At 45.4% G+C, this 16,365-nt stretch overlaps 3 protein-coding genes and 1 non-coding gene across 4 annotated transcripts in view; 2 read left to right on the forward strand and 2 right to left on the reverse strand.

The window, feature by feature from the left end:
* LOC128458802 (potassium channel subfamily T member 2) overlaps nucleotides 1-2,654 on the forward strand; it is a 33,649-nt gene extending 30,995 nt beyond the window's left edge. Inside the window, exons 28-30 of the mRNA XM_053443795.1 lie at nucleotides 540-885; nucleotides 1,824-1,908; nucleotides 2,017-2,654. Of these exons, the coding sequence (XP_053299770.1) occupies nucleotides 540-885; nucleotides 1,824-1,908; nucleotides 2,017-2,134 (549 nt within the window). The 3' untranslated portion in view covers nucleotides 2,135-2,654. The remainder of the gene's footprint in view (nucleotides 1-539; nucleotides 886-1,823; nucleotides 1,909-2,016) is intronic.
* A 2,342-nt stretch (nucleotides 2,655-4,996) lies between these two features.
* Nucleotides 4,997-8,213, reverse strand: trim35-12 (tripartite motif containing 35-12). Its single transcript, XM_053443796.1, has 6 exons — nucleotides 7,551-8,213; nucleotides 7,208-7,303; nucleotides 6,336-6,566; nucleotides 6,231-6,253; nucleotides 6,029-6,147; nucleotides 4,997-5,920 (listed from the first exon to the last, which is right to left on the reverse strand). Exons 1-6 carry the CDS (start codon nucleotides 8,097-8,099, stop codon nucleotides 5,361-5,363), a joined length of 1,578 nt encoding a protein of 525 aa, XP_053299771.1. The 5' UTR covers nucleotides 8,100-8,213; the 3' UTR covers nucleotides 4,997-5,360.
* A 699-nt stretch (nucleotides 8,214-8,912) lies between these two features.
* gipc1 (GIPC PDZ domain containing family, member 1) lies at nucleotides 8,913-13,878 on the reverse strand. Its single transcript, XM_053443797.1, has 7 exons — nucleotides 13,565-13,878; nucleotides 12,603-13,168; nucleotides 12,233-12,418; nucleotides 11,859-12,039; nucleotides 10,780-10,892; nucleotides 10,587-10,668; nucleotides 8,913-10,483 (listed from the first exon to the last, which is right to left on the reverse strand). Exons 2-7 carry the CDS (start codon nucleotides 12,894-12,896, stop codon nucleotides 10,332-10,334), a joined length of 1,008 nt encoding a protein of 335 aa, XP_053299772.1. The 5' UTR covers nucleotides 12,897-13,168; nucleotides 13,565-13,878; the 3' UTR covers nucleotides 8,913-10,331.
* Nucleotides 13,879-15,373: 1,495 nt separating this feature from the next.
* trnaa-agc (transfer RNA alanine (anticodon AGC)) lies at nucleotides 15,374-15,446 on the forward strand. Its single transcript has one exon. It is a non-coding gene; the product is annotated as a tRNA-Ala (tRNA).
* The last annotated feature ends 919 nt before the right edge of the window (nucleotides 15,447-16,365 follow it).

A 16,365-nucleotide genomic window follows, 5' to 3' on the forward strand; every position in this document is an offset into this window, starting at 1 on the left:
ACAATTTTAACCGCAAATGTTACAATTGATGATACATTTACATAAAATATTCATAAAAACTTTTATTTTAACAGCGAATTATTCTTGTTTAGCCGACAAATGGATGCAGAGATATGAAGACAAATCAGATAAAAGACTGATTTGTCTTCATATCAGGTCTCAGTTTTGACATGTGACACAGAAATGATCCAAAAGAAACCTGCACAGTCAAAGAAATCGCATCATATCCAACCCGCTGCAGTGACGACACAGAAACACGTTTTCCAATTGTGGAAATGATATTAGTTTTTGAAGAAGAATGAGGAGCACGATGGATCTTTTGGTTGCAATATGAAAAGATATTTAGGAGTGCATCATGTTCATCATTCATTTCTGCTCTGATAAGAACGTATTAATTCCTCTTCATTGTAAGAAAACAGACACGACACAGGTGAGGAGCTGATTTAATCAAACCTGTGTGATAACAGCTTGATTACGCTGCATGAGGAAATGAAAGGTTTGTGTATGTGAATGTGTGTGTGTGTGTGTGTTTTTTTCAGTCCCAGGTATCCATCACAGTGGAAGACTACGAGGACACCAGAGAATCCAGAGAGCCCCTGCTGTCCCGCACCGGCGTGCACCGCAACTCCACCTCCTCGGAGCCCATCTCCACCTCCTCCCACTCCTCGGACCACCCGCTGCTCAGGAGGAAGAGCATGCAGTGGGCACGGCGGCTGAGCAGGAAGGGGGGCCGGGGCTCCAGCGCGGCCAAGGGGGGGCCGGGCAGCGCGGCGGAGAGGATCAGCCAGCAGCGGCTGACCCTGTTCCGGCGCTCGGAGAGGCAGGAGCTCAACGCCCTGGTGCGAACGAGGATGAAACATCTGGGCCTCTCTCCGACTGGATTCAGTGAGTCTGTGTGAACATATTCTGCTCATGATCTCAGGTACAGAGCCAGTGTTTTTCAGTGGTCAAATTGAAGTACTTATTAGTATTAGATAATGTTGCCACTAGATGTCGCTCTAGTATCTCAGACCACCTACCCATTGAGTCGGAGCCTCTCCAATCTGGAGTCGTAAAAATCAAACATATTTGACATTTACACTAATCGGCTCGGACAGAAACCTGGATTAATACATTGTTTATCATTTCATTCAAACCTAATGAAATGATTGGCTGGCGTAACTGTCTGTCGCTAACCGACCTGCCTGCCAGTGCATAGTCAGAAGTTAGCAACCGTGTCAGGCTCTAGCTATCCTCAGAATGTGCACGTTCATGAGTTGTGAGGGTGTAGCTCTGACAAGAGGGCCAATCAGAGGGGATGGGATGTTTCCTTGTTTCCAATATTGCCAACTCTACACTAAAGCAAATATTGGAGTAAAATTACAACAAAAAAGTCAAAGTTTGTGCAGCAGAAGTTTTTATTTTTCTTTCCTATACTCTCAATCACACAATGAGCACTTAGATTTATCTTGTTGCCTATTGGAGGGGGTCCGATACTTAGAATAGGCACCACTGGACCACAGCAGCAGTTAAGACTCCACCTTTCACAACTTCTCTTTGAGGTACATGTAGAACATTTCACTGATAATATTTATTTTATTTCATTAGGATTTGGAAGTGCAGGAGCTTCACTTCTGAGTACCTCCTCCTCCACTGTTTGTTTACTGTCTGTTACTCTCCATGTACTCCGCCTGTGTCCATGTTTATCTACAGTTGCCTTCCTGTCTTGTGACTCACTGTAACGTAGCCTCTGTTCTGTGTGTGTACAGATGCAGAGCAGCCTGCTGAGTATCCTGTGCCTATTTTATTTCCTGCCCCACTCACCTCTTCTCTTCCTGTTTCAGACGGGATGACAGACCAAGGCAACAGACTGTCGTACATCCTCATCAACCCGTCTCCGGACACCCGGCTCGAGCTTCATGATGTTGTGTGAGTAACGCCCAGTAGAATACAGAGCACTTCAAAATGAGCACAGCGTTGAAAACTGCAGATATGACAGGATGTTATTGGCCGCCCCTCTCTGTGCCCCATCTGCAGGTACCTGATCAGACCAGACCCCCTCTCTCTGGTACCCAATCAGGGCAGCAGCAGGAAGTGCAGCGCCGGGCTGTCAGAGAGCCACAGGTTCGAGACGCAGGACAGCACCCATCTGTGAGAGACACACACACTCACAAGAAAAAGGACAAACATACTGTCAATCCACTGCCAGAGAGAGAGAGAGAGAGAGAGAGGAGAGATAAAAACACACTAGAGGGAGAAGTGGAAATCCAGAACGGCTGAGATGGAGAGGGATGCTGCCAGGGGGCGCAGGGCCCCTCGTCCTTTCTCCACGCTCAGTGGCGTTGAACTCAGAGGTGCCGGACGTGCATGGACCTTTTCTTTTCTATAACGATGGGAATGTTTTATTTATGCACCATCCTATTTTCAAGGCAGAGACCTGCGGACACAGAAGTGCATTTAAGGAAAAACTGTTTGTATTTATATCTGTGTATGTGCATGTTTATGTACTGCATCATGTATGTGCAGGGTGTATGTGTGTACGTGCGTGAGTGAGTGTGGACGTATGTTTATGGATCAAGAGCAAGACACTGCCAATTCTATCATGGACGGCCAAAGTAAACCTGCTGCCAAACGCAAGTCAAGGGAGAGATTTTCGGTCCTTCTCTGTGTTGTAGGTGTGTCACACTTCACACTGTCACACTTCATGTTGTTTGATGTATCGGAGAGTGACGCTACAGTGCAGGAACCCTCTGAGGTTTTCTTTTCATTCGTCTCTTCTTTTTTTTTCCGGGGGGGGGGGGTCTTCATAGAAGCCTTTTTGAAACTTTCTACCTGTTGCTTACACCCTCAAACGCACACGTTGGTTTAATGCTCAGCAGCAGTGGAACGCACCCAAAGAGCACCAGTCCCAGTAACGGGACGATCACACGTTGCAGGGCCTTTTTCTCAAAGTATCGCTCTCTCCTCTTCTGTCGGTCAGTGTTAGCCGTCCGTCCAGCAGCTTGCTTTTTGCTGGCATGCATGTTAGAGGTGCAGGGAATCGGAGAAGGTTTACCGTATCATAAGGCCGGCCCACGATAACAACCCTGCAGTAAATGCAACTGATGTAAAGCTCATAATATTGCGAAGGTGTCACCTCTTAGTAGTGAAGCTGTATTATAAGCTTTACAGGGGAATATTTGCAGTATTTATTGCACCCTGCTATAAATATCCACTTAAACGTTACAGTAAATCCCTTGTTAGGGTGGATGTTTATACCATTTGTTTATCAGGGATTTAAAAGCCTCTTTTAATCGTCTGAACTTGAGAGAATGGTGCAGCCACGTGGTGGAAACGCTGACGGGCTCCCCTGCCGCCCACCACCACTGCTGTAGCTTCAGTGCCATTAAAACATGAAAGTATGTACATATTAAAGTCAGTCGTTACAGCTCGTCAATGCTTTGTTGCAGTTTTGTTGTCAATATTTGCAGCTGGGAAGAGGAATCTGTGGATTTCACGTGGATTGTCTGACACAGTTTCTTGTGTGTTTCTCAGAACTCACCACCCTGAGCTATTATTTACTCTGATGTCACTCACACTAAATCTCAGGCTCTGCTGTAATGTCCCCTCGCACGCAAGTGACCACAGGACGCGTTACACAACACGTGTTACATAAGTAAGTCTTTGCATACGTGTGATTTAAGTCCAACATGACTCTCGGTAAGTGTTGGTAAGACTGTGTGAACAGAGTGAAGGAGGTGTTTTTAAATAGTGGTCAGACTTTGCTTTTTATGCTCTGACTGTTCATTAACCACACTCTTCATCTTGTTGAAACATCATCACCATCGACATATTTACTTCCTTTATTTGCTGCCATGAGTTTATTTCATGAGGGCTCAATCTGGATCTCAGCCGCACATGGACCCGACCTGAATGTTTAAAGTTGAGTGGAAGATAAAACCCCGAACAGAAACGTACACAGTGTGATGTGAGAACACAAGTGTGATCCGGCTGAGGACTCAATGTGGAAATGTGCAAAATGAGGCGGAGGAAGTGGCATCTCGACCAGTCAGCGTCCTCGTCACAGGACACCACAGTGACCCGGGGATGGTTATGCAGTGACAGTGGAAGCCCCCACGTCCAAATAGGAAACCGGCTGCAGATGGACCCAGGGCTGAGGTGAGAGGCTTAACTTCCAATCCCTCTCAATAAGCTCGGAATTACCGCTCATGCAAAGTTTTCACACTAAAACTGATTCTCAAATATAAAGTCAACAGTCTGAGTACAAGCTGCTCCTCTCGTGCACCGGCCTCGATGAGCAGCCCTCTGTCCTGATGTTTACCCGAGTGTCTGCACCGCTGATCCCCCCCTTTCTTCCTCTCTCTGTCAGACGCCACTGACCTTTGTAGCATGAAACAGCCCGCCCAGCGGGGGGGGCTCTCCAGCGGCCATGGGGGGTCTCAACCTGCTGATTAACAACATGGGGTTCCTAGTCAAAGGCACCGTGCAGGGAGCCTTCAACACCAATGTCATGAACCCAATGAACAACTTTAAAGTGAGGACAGAGGAGAGGAAGTGTCGTATGCAATGCTGAAACCTAATTCTGCATTTTCTTTCAAATAAAAGACGGAAACTGGGTGGGGCTATTCCACTGCACTCTGACCGTTTTCTGTTCCTCCTGGATCACTGGGAATTAAAGGCACTGTGACCTGCTGGCTTCATCTTACATTCATTAAGGGAGGCTGTCCACCCTTCACCGTCACTTCTGTTCTTTCTTCTGTCTCCTCCTCTTCCTCACAGGAAAGGTTTGAACATGCAGACACTTTGCAGCTCACAGGAGCTGATTCTGTTTTCTGTGCTGCACCCGTCAAGGGACGAATAGTTTCCACATGACCTCACTGAAGCAGAGATCATTCACTTTATTAACTGAGAAGCACCACCCTAACATCATGTTGCAGGAATTCATGTTTTCACACACACACACTGGTTGGAAGTTTGTGCAATCACACAGTCACTGAAAATAGTGAACATGCATCTGTAGCTGTTATTATTCAATTTATTCTGAAACCAACACAAACCTTCTCAGTTCTCATGGTGACACATTTCATAGGCTTCATTGACATTCACAGACTCTGGTGTTAAGTTCACTTTGCTTCAAGAAGGGAAGCTTAAATATCCCGGACATGAGCGCTGATTTATGAATATAACTGTGGAGCCTGTAAGCAAACAAAGATCCTGTTTCTTAACGCTGAATGAACCCCACCTAAATAAACCAGTTATTATTCTGATCACTCTGCTTGTGCCGTGCTCATTTTACACACTAACATGCACTGACATCATCTGCCTGAATCACTTGATTTGCACTTTTCTTAAATTTCTAGTACACTAATGTTCTCAAGACATCACCACGTCGCACTGTTCCACACGGCCACTTTGGCAGGGCAGATCTTCAGGGGGTCGGGGTTATTCCCGTTGATGTTGGCGCCGGGGCAGAAGAAGGGGAACATCTTCTCAGTGAAGCAGCCAGTGAAGGTGAAGATGGGCGTCATGCTGACAGCGTTGGAGAAGGTCACCTCCCCGGAGTCGTAGTCCAGCTGCACCCTCACTCGGGTCAGCTCGCCCTGCAGGTGCAGCGGGGTGCTGGGCCTCGTCATGGCCGCGTACTCTGTCTCGTAGTGCGAGATCATCCAGAAGCCGCCATCGGGACAGCCCGAGATGCGGCCCTTCCTGTCGACCGACTCCTTGACCACCCCGAGCATCCAGTCCACCTTGTCGCCCACCTCCACCTCCCAGGAGTGGCGGCCTGAGGTGAAGCCCTCCGAGCCCAGCACGAACACGAAGTGGCCAAAGCGCTCGCTGTTGTCCGGTAGCTGCTTCAGGCATCCACTGTTGGCCACGCTGGTCAGGTCTGAGGAGAGGGACAACAAGGAGTAGGCCGTGTTGGGGTCCAGGGTGATGGGTGCTGACAGGGAAACACAAACAGGTCATTTAGTGAGGTACACAAAAAAATGGATTGAATACCTCCTAAAATTCAAGGTGCACACACAAACACACACAGTCGAGAACTTACTGTAGTGAACCAGCTCCACCATCTTCTGCCACACATTATATTTGAGGGAGCTGACATGTTTGGCCACATTCACAAGAGCGCCCGACATTTTTTCTGGGTCCTTCTGCGGGATCTGTGCTCTGAGAGGACAATGACATCCAGGAGCATAACTAGAAAGTCGAATGTAGTATAAACAGATACTTCACAAGATTTAGTTTCGTACCTTTTCTTTGTGTTTGTGTAATTCTGAAATCCAAAGCACACAGAAAGTATTATAGTCACTGCAAGGTCGAATGAATTTAGAGAAAACATGTTAAAATCCTCCCACCTGAAGGAAGAGCGCATCGCTGGACGCGATCTCGTTCTCGATGGCGATGACGGCGTGAGAGAAGGTGAGGATTTCTCTGGTGATGACGTTGGACTTCCTGGTCACCAGCTCTCTCTTCTCCTCGTGCTCCTGCTGCAGGGAGGCCAGACGTGACGTCTCCTCCTTCTGCAGGAACGCCCTGAGCTGCTCGAACTCCTCCTTGATTTGCTTCTCTGTGGCCTGAATCTGGTTCTACAGCAAAACGTGGGGTCAAGACAGAAAACCCTCTGAATTCAGTCATGTTGGAGTCTGCTGTGCAAAAGAGTCATTCCAGATGTTTTAAAGTGTGTAAGATTTAGGTAAAAGTCGATTGGCAGAAATTTAATTTAAAATAATTTCATGCTTGGACAGTGAGGGGTATTCAGCTGCAACATGCAACTTCACCACTAGGTGTCACTAAATTTTACACATTGAACCTTTAAAAGGAAACAGTTTTTTTTTCTTTCACAGCTTCTATTTATCTACCCTACATCTTGTCCTCTTGGGTCTAAGAGCAATGAAATATGAATAATTCAAATTATGTGTTAAAATATTAATGTTTTTACATTAAATATATTCCTTTGCTATAAAATGAGAAGAGAACAGTCATAAAAACCCTAATATAGATCTAAAAATGTGAGTTTAGCGTGTCACTTAGATTCAAAGTTTCAAACCTTATTTTGTCCTTTTTGAAACAAACAATAAATCACAGCACCCAGACCGAGAAGTGACAGCATCTTTAAAGAAGACTCAGAGGCTTCTACATCACTTCTGACATGTTTACACACTAACAGTGAGTGGCTCAGCGTGCGGGCGCCTCCACGGTTTCGTGGAATCTTGGTGTTTATTGATACCTTGATGTGGACAGTTGTGTCATCACACTCCTGCTTGGCCTGATACAGGTGACGCAGGTTTTTCTTCAGAGGAATCAGATCCTCCTTCAGCCCGGCCTGCAGTGGGGTGAGGGGTGGAGAACGTGACGACAGGTGTATCATGCATTAAACATCTGTGGCTGAAAATGAGTAGAACCATCATGAGACTGAGCCCTAAAGGTTTGAGATGTTCCTGTCTTTGCACAGGGGCAAAGACAGGACATCAGGAATAACCACACACTGGGAAATTTACAAATGCATTATAATAATGATCAAACCCCTCAGTGCATCTCCACCAAACTGCAGATAGATAATAGCACATTACCTTGAGGTCCTGCGCCCCCTCCTCCAGTGGACACACTCTGTGTCCCTGGTGCTTCTTGGACGTGTGACACACACAGCACAACGCCTCAAAGTCATCAAGACAGAAGAGCTTGAGAACTTCCCCATGAATGATGCATTTCTCCTCCACCATCCCCGACTCCTCCGGCCCCGTACCATCGGCCCATGACCCCGTCCCGCCCGTGGCCGCCTTGCGCTCCTGCTCCCTCAGGAAGGTGTCGGCCACGTTCTTTAGCACCAGGCTGACAGTGGGCTCCAACAGAGAGCACTTGCTCCTGCAGACGGGACACTCGCGCCTGGCCTTCTTCTTGTTCCAGAACTGCTGCAGGCAGGCCCGGCAGAAGCTGTGGCTGCACTTCAGCACCACAGGCTCCCTGAAGATCTCACAGCAGACGGGACAGGACAGCTCCTCCTCCAGCATGGAGCCCGAGCGCGAGGAGGCAGCCCGCGGCCGAAGCGCCGCAGCCACCTTGGGACTGTTGAGGAAGGAAAGTTTCCCCGGCTGAGAGGAAGCCCGTGGGCGCAGCGCCATGGCAGGTTCCTGTGGGTGGGAAGCTGCTGTGCACTCTCTCTGGAGAGGACGTGTCTCTCTCTGAATGCAGTCCTGAGTGATCCGGACAATTTCTTTGCACCCAGGTTTAAAGATCAGCAGCTACTTGAAGAACTGGTTTACTTGTCTTGTAGTAAATACAGGACATGTCGCCACCCCCCCAGCCAACAGCAACACAGGGCTCTGTGGAGCGGGGCGGCCTCCAACTGAGTAAAAAAAAAACATGCTATCTGCTCTGGTAGTTTTTGGTCTATTTTTGAGTGACATAACAGAAAAGGCAGGAGGTTTCATCAAGTAGGACACTGGTGAAGGTAAACAGAACAGAAACCAGCTGCTTCAAACTGACTTGTTACAGATGTACTTTGTGTGAGACAGATCCCTTCAGTTAATTTGATTCACATGCAAGGCCTCAGAATGACCCTGCTGAGCTTGACCAGCACTATCAGGTTCACCCGAGGGGGGGGATCTTATTACATTGCACTCTGATGGCCACTCAGAGTGATTCCTCTGTCGATTTAAATTTCATACATGTTTCAGGAGGACGAGGGCGTGACAAGAAACAAACAAACACACCCTCAGGGATCGCTTCTGTGAATACGCGAAAAACATTCCAGCAGATTACAGCATTGTCTCTCTGTCTGTTTTTCATACCAGCGCTAATCCGATCTGAATATTTACAGACGGCGCTCACTTGAGCCAGACAGGGGTAAAATCAACTTTCTGGCCGGGGTAACGTGTGTGATGTATGAACGTGCATGCCCCGTGTTGTGTTCAGGAAAAGACCAAACAAAGGGAAAACTTCCATGTCAATGTTATTATTGCATTACAAGTGGCCAATGACAACAACGTAATACAAAGCCATCGAAATAACCAGTTCATCTCAGTGTTACAGTGTTCTAGCGTCAGTTTCATTACAGAACCCCATTAAGATTTTGATCAAATCTAAAGAACGAAACTAAACTACAAAATAGCTTCATGATTTTGGACTTAGTGAAAAGGTTACCACTAGAGGTTTTTGTTTATTTTTAAAAGAAGTCATGCGACACATGGTGGGAGTAGTTTGGAGTCCTTCTGCTCCGATGACGGTTAACTTGCATGAAATGAGGGAGAAAAAAAAAAATCTATTTCTTTAAATACAACAACTCTCAACTCTCCTCTATAATACTGCTCTCTATAATGCTTCAAAATAAAGTACAAACACAGGATCCAATTCCTCATCTGTTACACTCGTTTTAAAATAGACGTCACATCACTTCATATAAAAACACTAGCTATAAAAAAAAATTAAAAAAAAGAGTGAGTCAACACAATCCACAAACGTGGAAACTAATCTGCTTCTCATTCCCACGTAACCACCTTCAACCACAGGCTCATTAACACTGATTCTCTTTAACACTGTCAACCGTTTAACAGACTGGAATATGCCGCTGTCTCCACAGTTAACACGCACATCAACACACAGCACGGCACTGGAGCGATCCTTTAGGTCAGGATCTACAGTTTAATACCAACCCTTCTGCGACCGCACCTTTGACTTTAAAAATGAAAAGACAAACGATAAAAAAAACAGCAGACTTCATGATGACGATCAAAATATAACGGCACATGCTTGTAAAACTGATCCATAGCAGGAACATCGAGTGGTTCAACACGACACTGTACTGGATCTGAGGGGGGCCGACGCCTTGTGCTGTGCAATAACTGTGCCGCTCACCGAGTGGGTACAGTGCAATCGCCCATCACTTCTACTGTTGGTTTACAGCGCAGTACAATGTGGGGAAAAAACATCACATTTATCATTTTACCAAGATTCAAATATCTACTTTGTGTTAGCCGTCGCTTCTTCCCCCCCATGTTAGAGACTTGTGCTGTACTTGTTCCACAGCCAGCAACTACAACATTGACATGCAGGTTCATGTGATGCGGGCAAAGGGAATGCTCATCAACGTGCGTGTAGTTTTTGGGATAAAGCCGGAAGACATATAAAAGCACTTGGGAAGTCATCGCAGTCCCCTTCCTGTCCCTTCGACTGGCGTCATCCTCTTCTGTCTAGGAAGAGGCTCCCAAAAAGGCTGCACACTAAATAAAAAATAGTAGGAGTATACACAGGAATAAAAACAAAACGTGTGACGGTAGTGTTGCGTTTCTTAGTAGTGCTGCATGTTGTGGGCGTCACGTTCACAGAGGTCGTTCTGCCTCCACTAGTCTCTGTGGTCAAACCCGTCCGACCTTAGCGTCTCCGATGGCGCCCCAAACGTCGAAAACAAATTCGTCTGGGAAGGCGAAGTCTCCCAGGGTTTGGTCTAACGCCTCGGCAAATTCATCAGGGTTCTTTTTGTCCTTTCCCAGTTCCACCATGGTCGCCGCTGCGGAGCCAGAGAGAGGTCAGACAACATTTAGTGAACTGAAACCAGCAAATGAAACCAAATACACACACACACACACACACACACACACATTCACACTTACCCAGCTCGCTGTCTCTGATGCCCATGTAGCTCTCAAGCAGGTCGTCCACCTTCTCAATGGCCTTTTCCTCAAATGCAGAAGGCTGGAGGGTGAAAAACACAACACACGAACTTAGGCAATTCCACAAAAAGAGATTTTCTAAATGAGTACAGAGACTTGTTATCAGTGGAGGAGCAGCTGTAAACACACGAACCAGTTCCTCCACGGTAGCAGGACCTTTAGAACGCAGCCGCAGGGTTCCCCTGCCGGTCCCCAGCTGCACCCCCGATGCCGACCTGGACCCTCCAGACCGCTGGCCGATCATATCTATACAAAACAATTGAACATCCCAACAACACGTATTTAACAACAGGTTCAAGTTTTTAAGAACTTTTTAAGACAATAAAGAATGACATTTTAGATCTACAGTACGTTAAGTACGACAGATATGAAGGAATATTGGAGTCCCTGATGCATTTACACTTCCCATCATTGAGGATATGTAGAAGGAGTAGAGGATAAACCTCAAAACGCAGCGATATCTCACAAACTACAGAGTAGGTACTACATATCCATAGACTATCCCAGAGACTGGCAGATTGTTGATAGATTGAGATAACAGTACCACGTTAGTCTTGTTTGTAGTTTTATTACAGTGTGCTAATGTGTGTATCGTTGAGAAAGAACTGCGACACATGGATACATTTCTCTTAAAACATAAGACCAAGTGCTTCATATTCTAAGCTTTTAAGACTTTTTAAAGGCTAAACTGTAGGATCCTGCAGAGACCGCTTGCTTTCTTCTTTATTTGCAGGACCAAAACATCTCATACAGTTGATTTGCTCCTGCATGATCCTCTTCAGGCTGCTGCATGTTGCAACTGAGGAAAATAGACCCACGGGGCCCTTAACTGGCTAAATGTGCAGTAATTATGAGCAGCAAAGGCAACGATTTCATTAAGTCAGGCTTTTATCGCTTCATTTTAAAATGATATGATTGGAGATTATAGACATTATGTTTAAGAGCTGCACTGAGAATGAAAATGAGGACTCAAGGACATTAAAGGACGCAGTGAAATCTAAATTTTGTTTACATAGCGGCAAGCATGACAGTAATATTTGCCATAAGTGGATTGTAAGATGACAGCAGTTACTCAGAATGTCAGGGAGTGCAGATGAGGCCCCGACAAAGGTTGAGGAGCACATTGTGATGCTGCACAACCACACTGACTAACAAATGTCACAATTAAAGCTGCATCCCCATTGATTTCCTATTTCTTCCTCCCACACATACCAAAGGCCTTGAGAGGCTCCACCAGCTTGATGGTGAAATCCTTTCCCTTGGGCAGCTCCTTCAGCATCTTAGCCACCTCGTAGTGCCGACAGCCAATCAGGCGATGGCCGTTGATCGACTCGATCATGTCGCCCACGCTGATGACCTGGATCTGGTGGATGACGCTCCCCTCACGGATTCTCTGAAAACAGCAAATATCAAATGGATAATTCAAAACACTATCCAGCTTGTTGTGTTCTCGTAAATACAAAGATATTCAGTCTCATTTCATGCGCAGCAGAAGCTTGTATATTTAGTTTCAGGTTCACGTCTCTCCCCGGGGCTACTTGAATCAAAGAGGGATCAATTCTCTCAGACGGTTCAATGGTCCTCACCTTGATGAAAGCGTAGCCGGCTCCATTATCAGTGATCGTCAACCCTAGTGCATCCTCCCCTTTGTACACATCTATTTCCTTCTTCTGGCCTTTAATGTGGGCAAAAATAAAGTCCTCCAGTCCGATCTGACCTCCCAAGAGTTTATCCATATCCACTTTGTGAGTGTTCAGTGTACAAAACATGACCTGTGGAGGGAGACGGAAAAAAACAAAACAGATTAACCATGATCAAGTCCAAGCTGACGTCTTGTTTTGTCAACACTCAAAGATGTAGACTTTACGAAAAACAGAAAAGAGAGGCTGTGACCTGAGAGTATGAATGTTTTTTTATTTTGATTTAATTTAAACCCTAGTCACCAGAACATCTTACCTCAGCAGGTGGTATCCCAAAGGCCTCACCAATCTTGGCGTAGAGCTCCCGCACATTGCTGAAGCCCTCGATGCGGCCGGTGGGGCTGCCGTGAGCGAGCTGTGTGTGGAAGATGAGGCGAGGTCGCATGCTGCTGGGCGGAGGCGGCAGACCTTCAGAGGTGGTGCCGTCTCCCAGCCCGATAACATCCAGGCCGTCCATACCTGGCACATTGAGGCCCGCGCGGATGGGCTCCGCTTCCTCGTTCTCGACCAGCGGGGACGCCTTCTTCCTTCTTCCCAGACCCAGAGGCATAGTGGTCCTAGAGGGGGGAGCAGAGGGAGGTGGAGGAGAGGAGGCTGCTCTGGGGGAGTTATGCTCTGATCCAGGCCAACATACACCTGTTGAGCCAAATCAGCTGCAACCCTGATTTGGGGTGCTTGCGTCACAGCTGGGGTAGAGTCCTCCAAACCGGCTATAGAGCTGTGGTAACCAGGCACAGAATGGATTTACACATGAGCTCATCAGAGCAGCTCACATAGCTGAGTCTGTCAGGACCAGCAGCCTGCAGAGGGAGGTGTGTTCAGCTGTAACACACAAACACAACATTACTACAAAGCAGTGATTACACCAACCCCCCCCCCCCCCCCCCCCCCCCACTGCATCACCTCAGATTACTGACACGTGCTTCTTCCATTAAATCAATACTGCAGTTAGCTCTGTCAGCATGGCTATACCTCCACATCACACCATGCTAACGTTAGCTGCTAGCTCTGAGACACATCTTTCCCTTCTAGCAACACAAGCGCACAACTCTCATGTAGCCATGCAGCAACTGCAACATTTAGCCGCTAACAAGGAAAGCTAACTCGGCGTGTGTTGATCCCTGCGGGTAGAAACGCGTGTCCTTTACTATTCCTGACGTTGATTAGCCAGATGAACGGTGATGGGTGTAAACATGGAGCCAGGCCGGTGGTTCTTACCCGGAGCAGGAGTTCCAGCCAACAGTCGTTAGCTAGCCTTCTCCTGTTAGCTTAGCCGGCTATCGGTGCTGCTGGGAGTTGTTTAAAACAGGATCCCGAGCAGGAACAGAAAGTCCAACGTCTTCTGCTGCCGATGTCCGGACAGGGTTGAGGGGTGGGAGCAATGGGAGCTGTGTGTGTGTGTGTGTGTGTGTCGGTATGTGAAGCGACATCAGTCTCCTGTCCGCCCAGCACTGGTGGAACACGACGCATTAACGGTCCCCCGTAAACCCCAACTTCCCCGTGGAACGATCGCTCTGAGATCTTTAAAGTAAAAGTATCAAGTACCAAAACAGCAGTAATACTACTTTAAAAAAATGCTCCATTACAATTGATTTCCCTGCAGTCACAATGGTACTCATGTTAAAGTACTATTGCCCAGGGTCAGCGACATAGGTGGTTGCCTAGTGCGCAAAATGCCGAGGGCCGCACAAGAGACAGATTTATCATGTTAAATATATATATTAAATACAAAAAAAAAAAAAAAATTAATTAAACTAAATTAAATTAAATATAAAAAATATTATTAATTTAAAAAAAAATCTGAAAAAATGTGTGGAAATAAATGCAGAATTATATGAATCAATGTCTTAAACTTTTCTCCACATTTATTTATTTATTTCCACATTTATTTATTTATTTCCACATTTATTCCAACTTTTATTTTTCGATTTCAGTGTCCTTATGCTAATGAGAAAGGAGGGCCTAACCTCAGTCTCGAGCAGGATTGGTCAACTGAGCTACACACACACACAGTCCCTGCGCTCAGCCACATACTCGCTCAGAGACACGGGCAGTGACTGAGACTTGAGCTTTTCACCGTGAAACAGCCAGTTAGTGACTTTGTAGAACAGTGGAAACACATAGCTTCTCTGGTCACATCCGCTCAGAGATCAGCAACTTCATGATCAGAGCAGAAGCTGCAGGTGGTTTGTACCGAGCTGGAGTTTCTGTTTCCTCCTTCTCCTCTCGGCTCGCTCCTTGTGCTCAGTACAACACGAGACGTGACGCTCACAGTCAGGACTACTGACACCTAAATCATCCCAATAAAAAATAACCTGAACTAACCCTCTAAACTTGAACTACTTCATTTTAAGTGTGAACTGGCTCAACGCTGCAAACAGCTACTGGACACCAGCATTGAGAGGCAGAAGTAGTAGGGCTGGATCATTACACTCCTGTGACCAATCCTGCATGAGACTGCGGTAAGGCCCGCCTTTCTCATTAGCATAAGGACACTGCAAATGAAAAGGAAATGTATCAGGGAATAAATAAATGTGCAAATATATTTAAGACATTTATTTTGAAATTTCTGTTGTTATTAGGGTATTTATTTATTTATTTCTGTATTAATTCATTTATTTCCTTTTTTATTTATTTATTTATTTATTTATTTATTTATTTATTTATTTATTTATTTATTTATTTCTGTATTTATTTATACATTTATTTATTTTTACTTAAGTCATGTATGGTCTTCCATGCTGTAGTTCCTCTGTTTCGTGTGGTAACAAGAAGATCTCTCACTGAAACAAGCTGGGAATGAAGATCACACACAACAATGTTCAGAAGTCTATCGAGTATAGCAACATCAATGCGTTTGACCTAATTCAATCAAAGGTTCTTTATGAAGTAAATATGACTTATTGAAATGTGTTGTTAAAGTTCTTTGTAAATCGGCAAGTTTAACAGAGATCTAAAGATCCCCCCTATTTTAAGAGCCGTTATGAAATTCTGATTAAAATTATGTCACTCTTCAAAACGTCGCACGGGGGATTAGCTCAGATGGTAGAGCGCTCGCTTAGCATGCGAGAAGTAGCGGGATCGATGCCCGCATCCTCCACTTTTCATTCTTCTCCACTAAATATCTAACATAAGGAGGAAGAAACGTCAGACGTTTAAACTGTGAAACAAGTTTACTCTAATGTCAAACAAGGTTAGGCCCGCCTTTCTCATTAGCATAAGGTCACTGAAATCGAAAAATAAAAGTTGGAATAAATGTGGAAATAAATAAATAAATCTGCAAATATATTTAAGACATTTATTTTGGTATTAAATTTTTTTTTTTCTGTATTAATTAATTAATTTAATTAATTTTTTTTTTTTTTTTTTTTTTTATTCACTTATTTCTGTATTTCTGTATTTATTTATTTTTACTTAAGTCATGTATGGTCCTCCATACTTCTGCTGCTCTAGCTTGGTTTTTGCAGCTTGTTATTAACTAAAGTTGTCCATAAAAGAAAATCTTTAATATTATTCAAGGGCAATTTGATGTACAACCAGCAATCAGTGCACGACAAAAATAAACCAATATATACAATGTAAATAAACACAATCTCAAAAAACATTTCCCCCCCGCAGGGTTTGTAGTGTGAAGCTAATGAGGTGTTTTATGAAGATGTGATCGAAAACGTCAGACCAAGTGAATCCACTTTATTTCAGCATGAACAGAAAAAAAAGAAGGGAGTTTCATTTCACTTCACAACAGTTCCTCATAGCAGCATGATGCATACAAAGAGAGATGTATATAAACCTACTCATTTTGGCAGCATAGTAGGGACATTTGCTGATGTCACCACCGTCGCTCCGTGGACAGGCAAGCCAGCATCTAAATCTAGACCCGGATGGCTCCCTGTGTGAACAGGGAGCACAGAATTTGCGCTTCCGCCTCAGGTGTGTCCCTGACGTACACGCTGTGGTGATAGACTGCGGTTAGAGTCAAAGATGAATCAAAAAAAGATATATTATCAGGTGCACAATTC

Source organism: Pleuronectes platessa, chromosome 16 (genome assembly GCF_947347685.1).
Source record: "Pleuronectes platessa chromosome 16, fPlePla1.1, whole genome shotgun sequence".
Taxonomy (NCBI): domain Eukaryota; kingdom Metazoa; phylum Chordata; class Actinopteri; order Pleuronectiformes; family Pleuronectidae; genus Pleuronectes; species Pleuronectes platessa.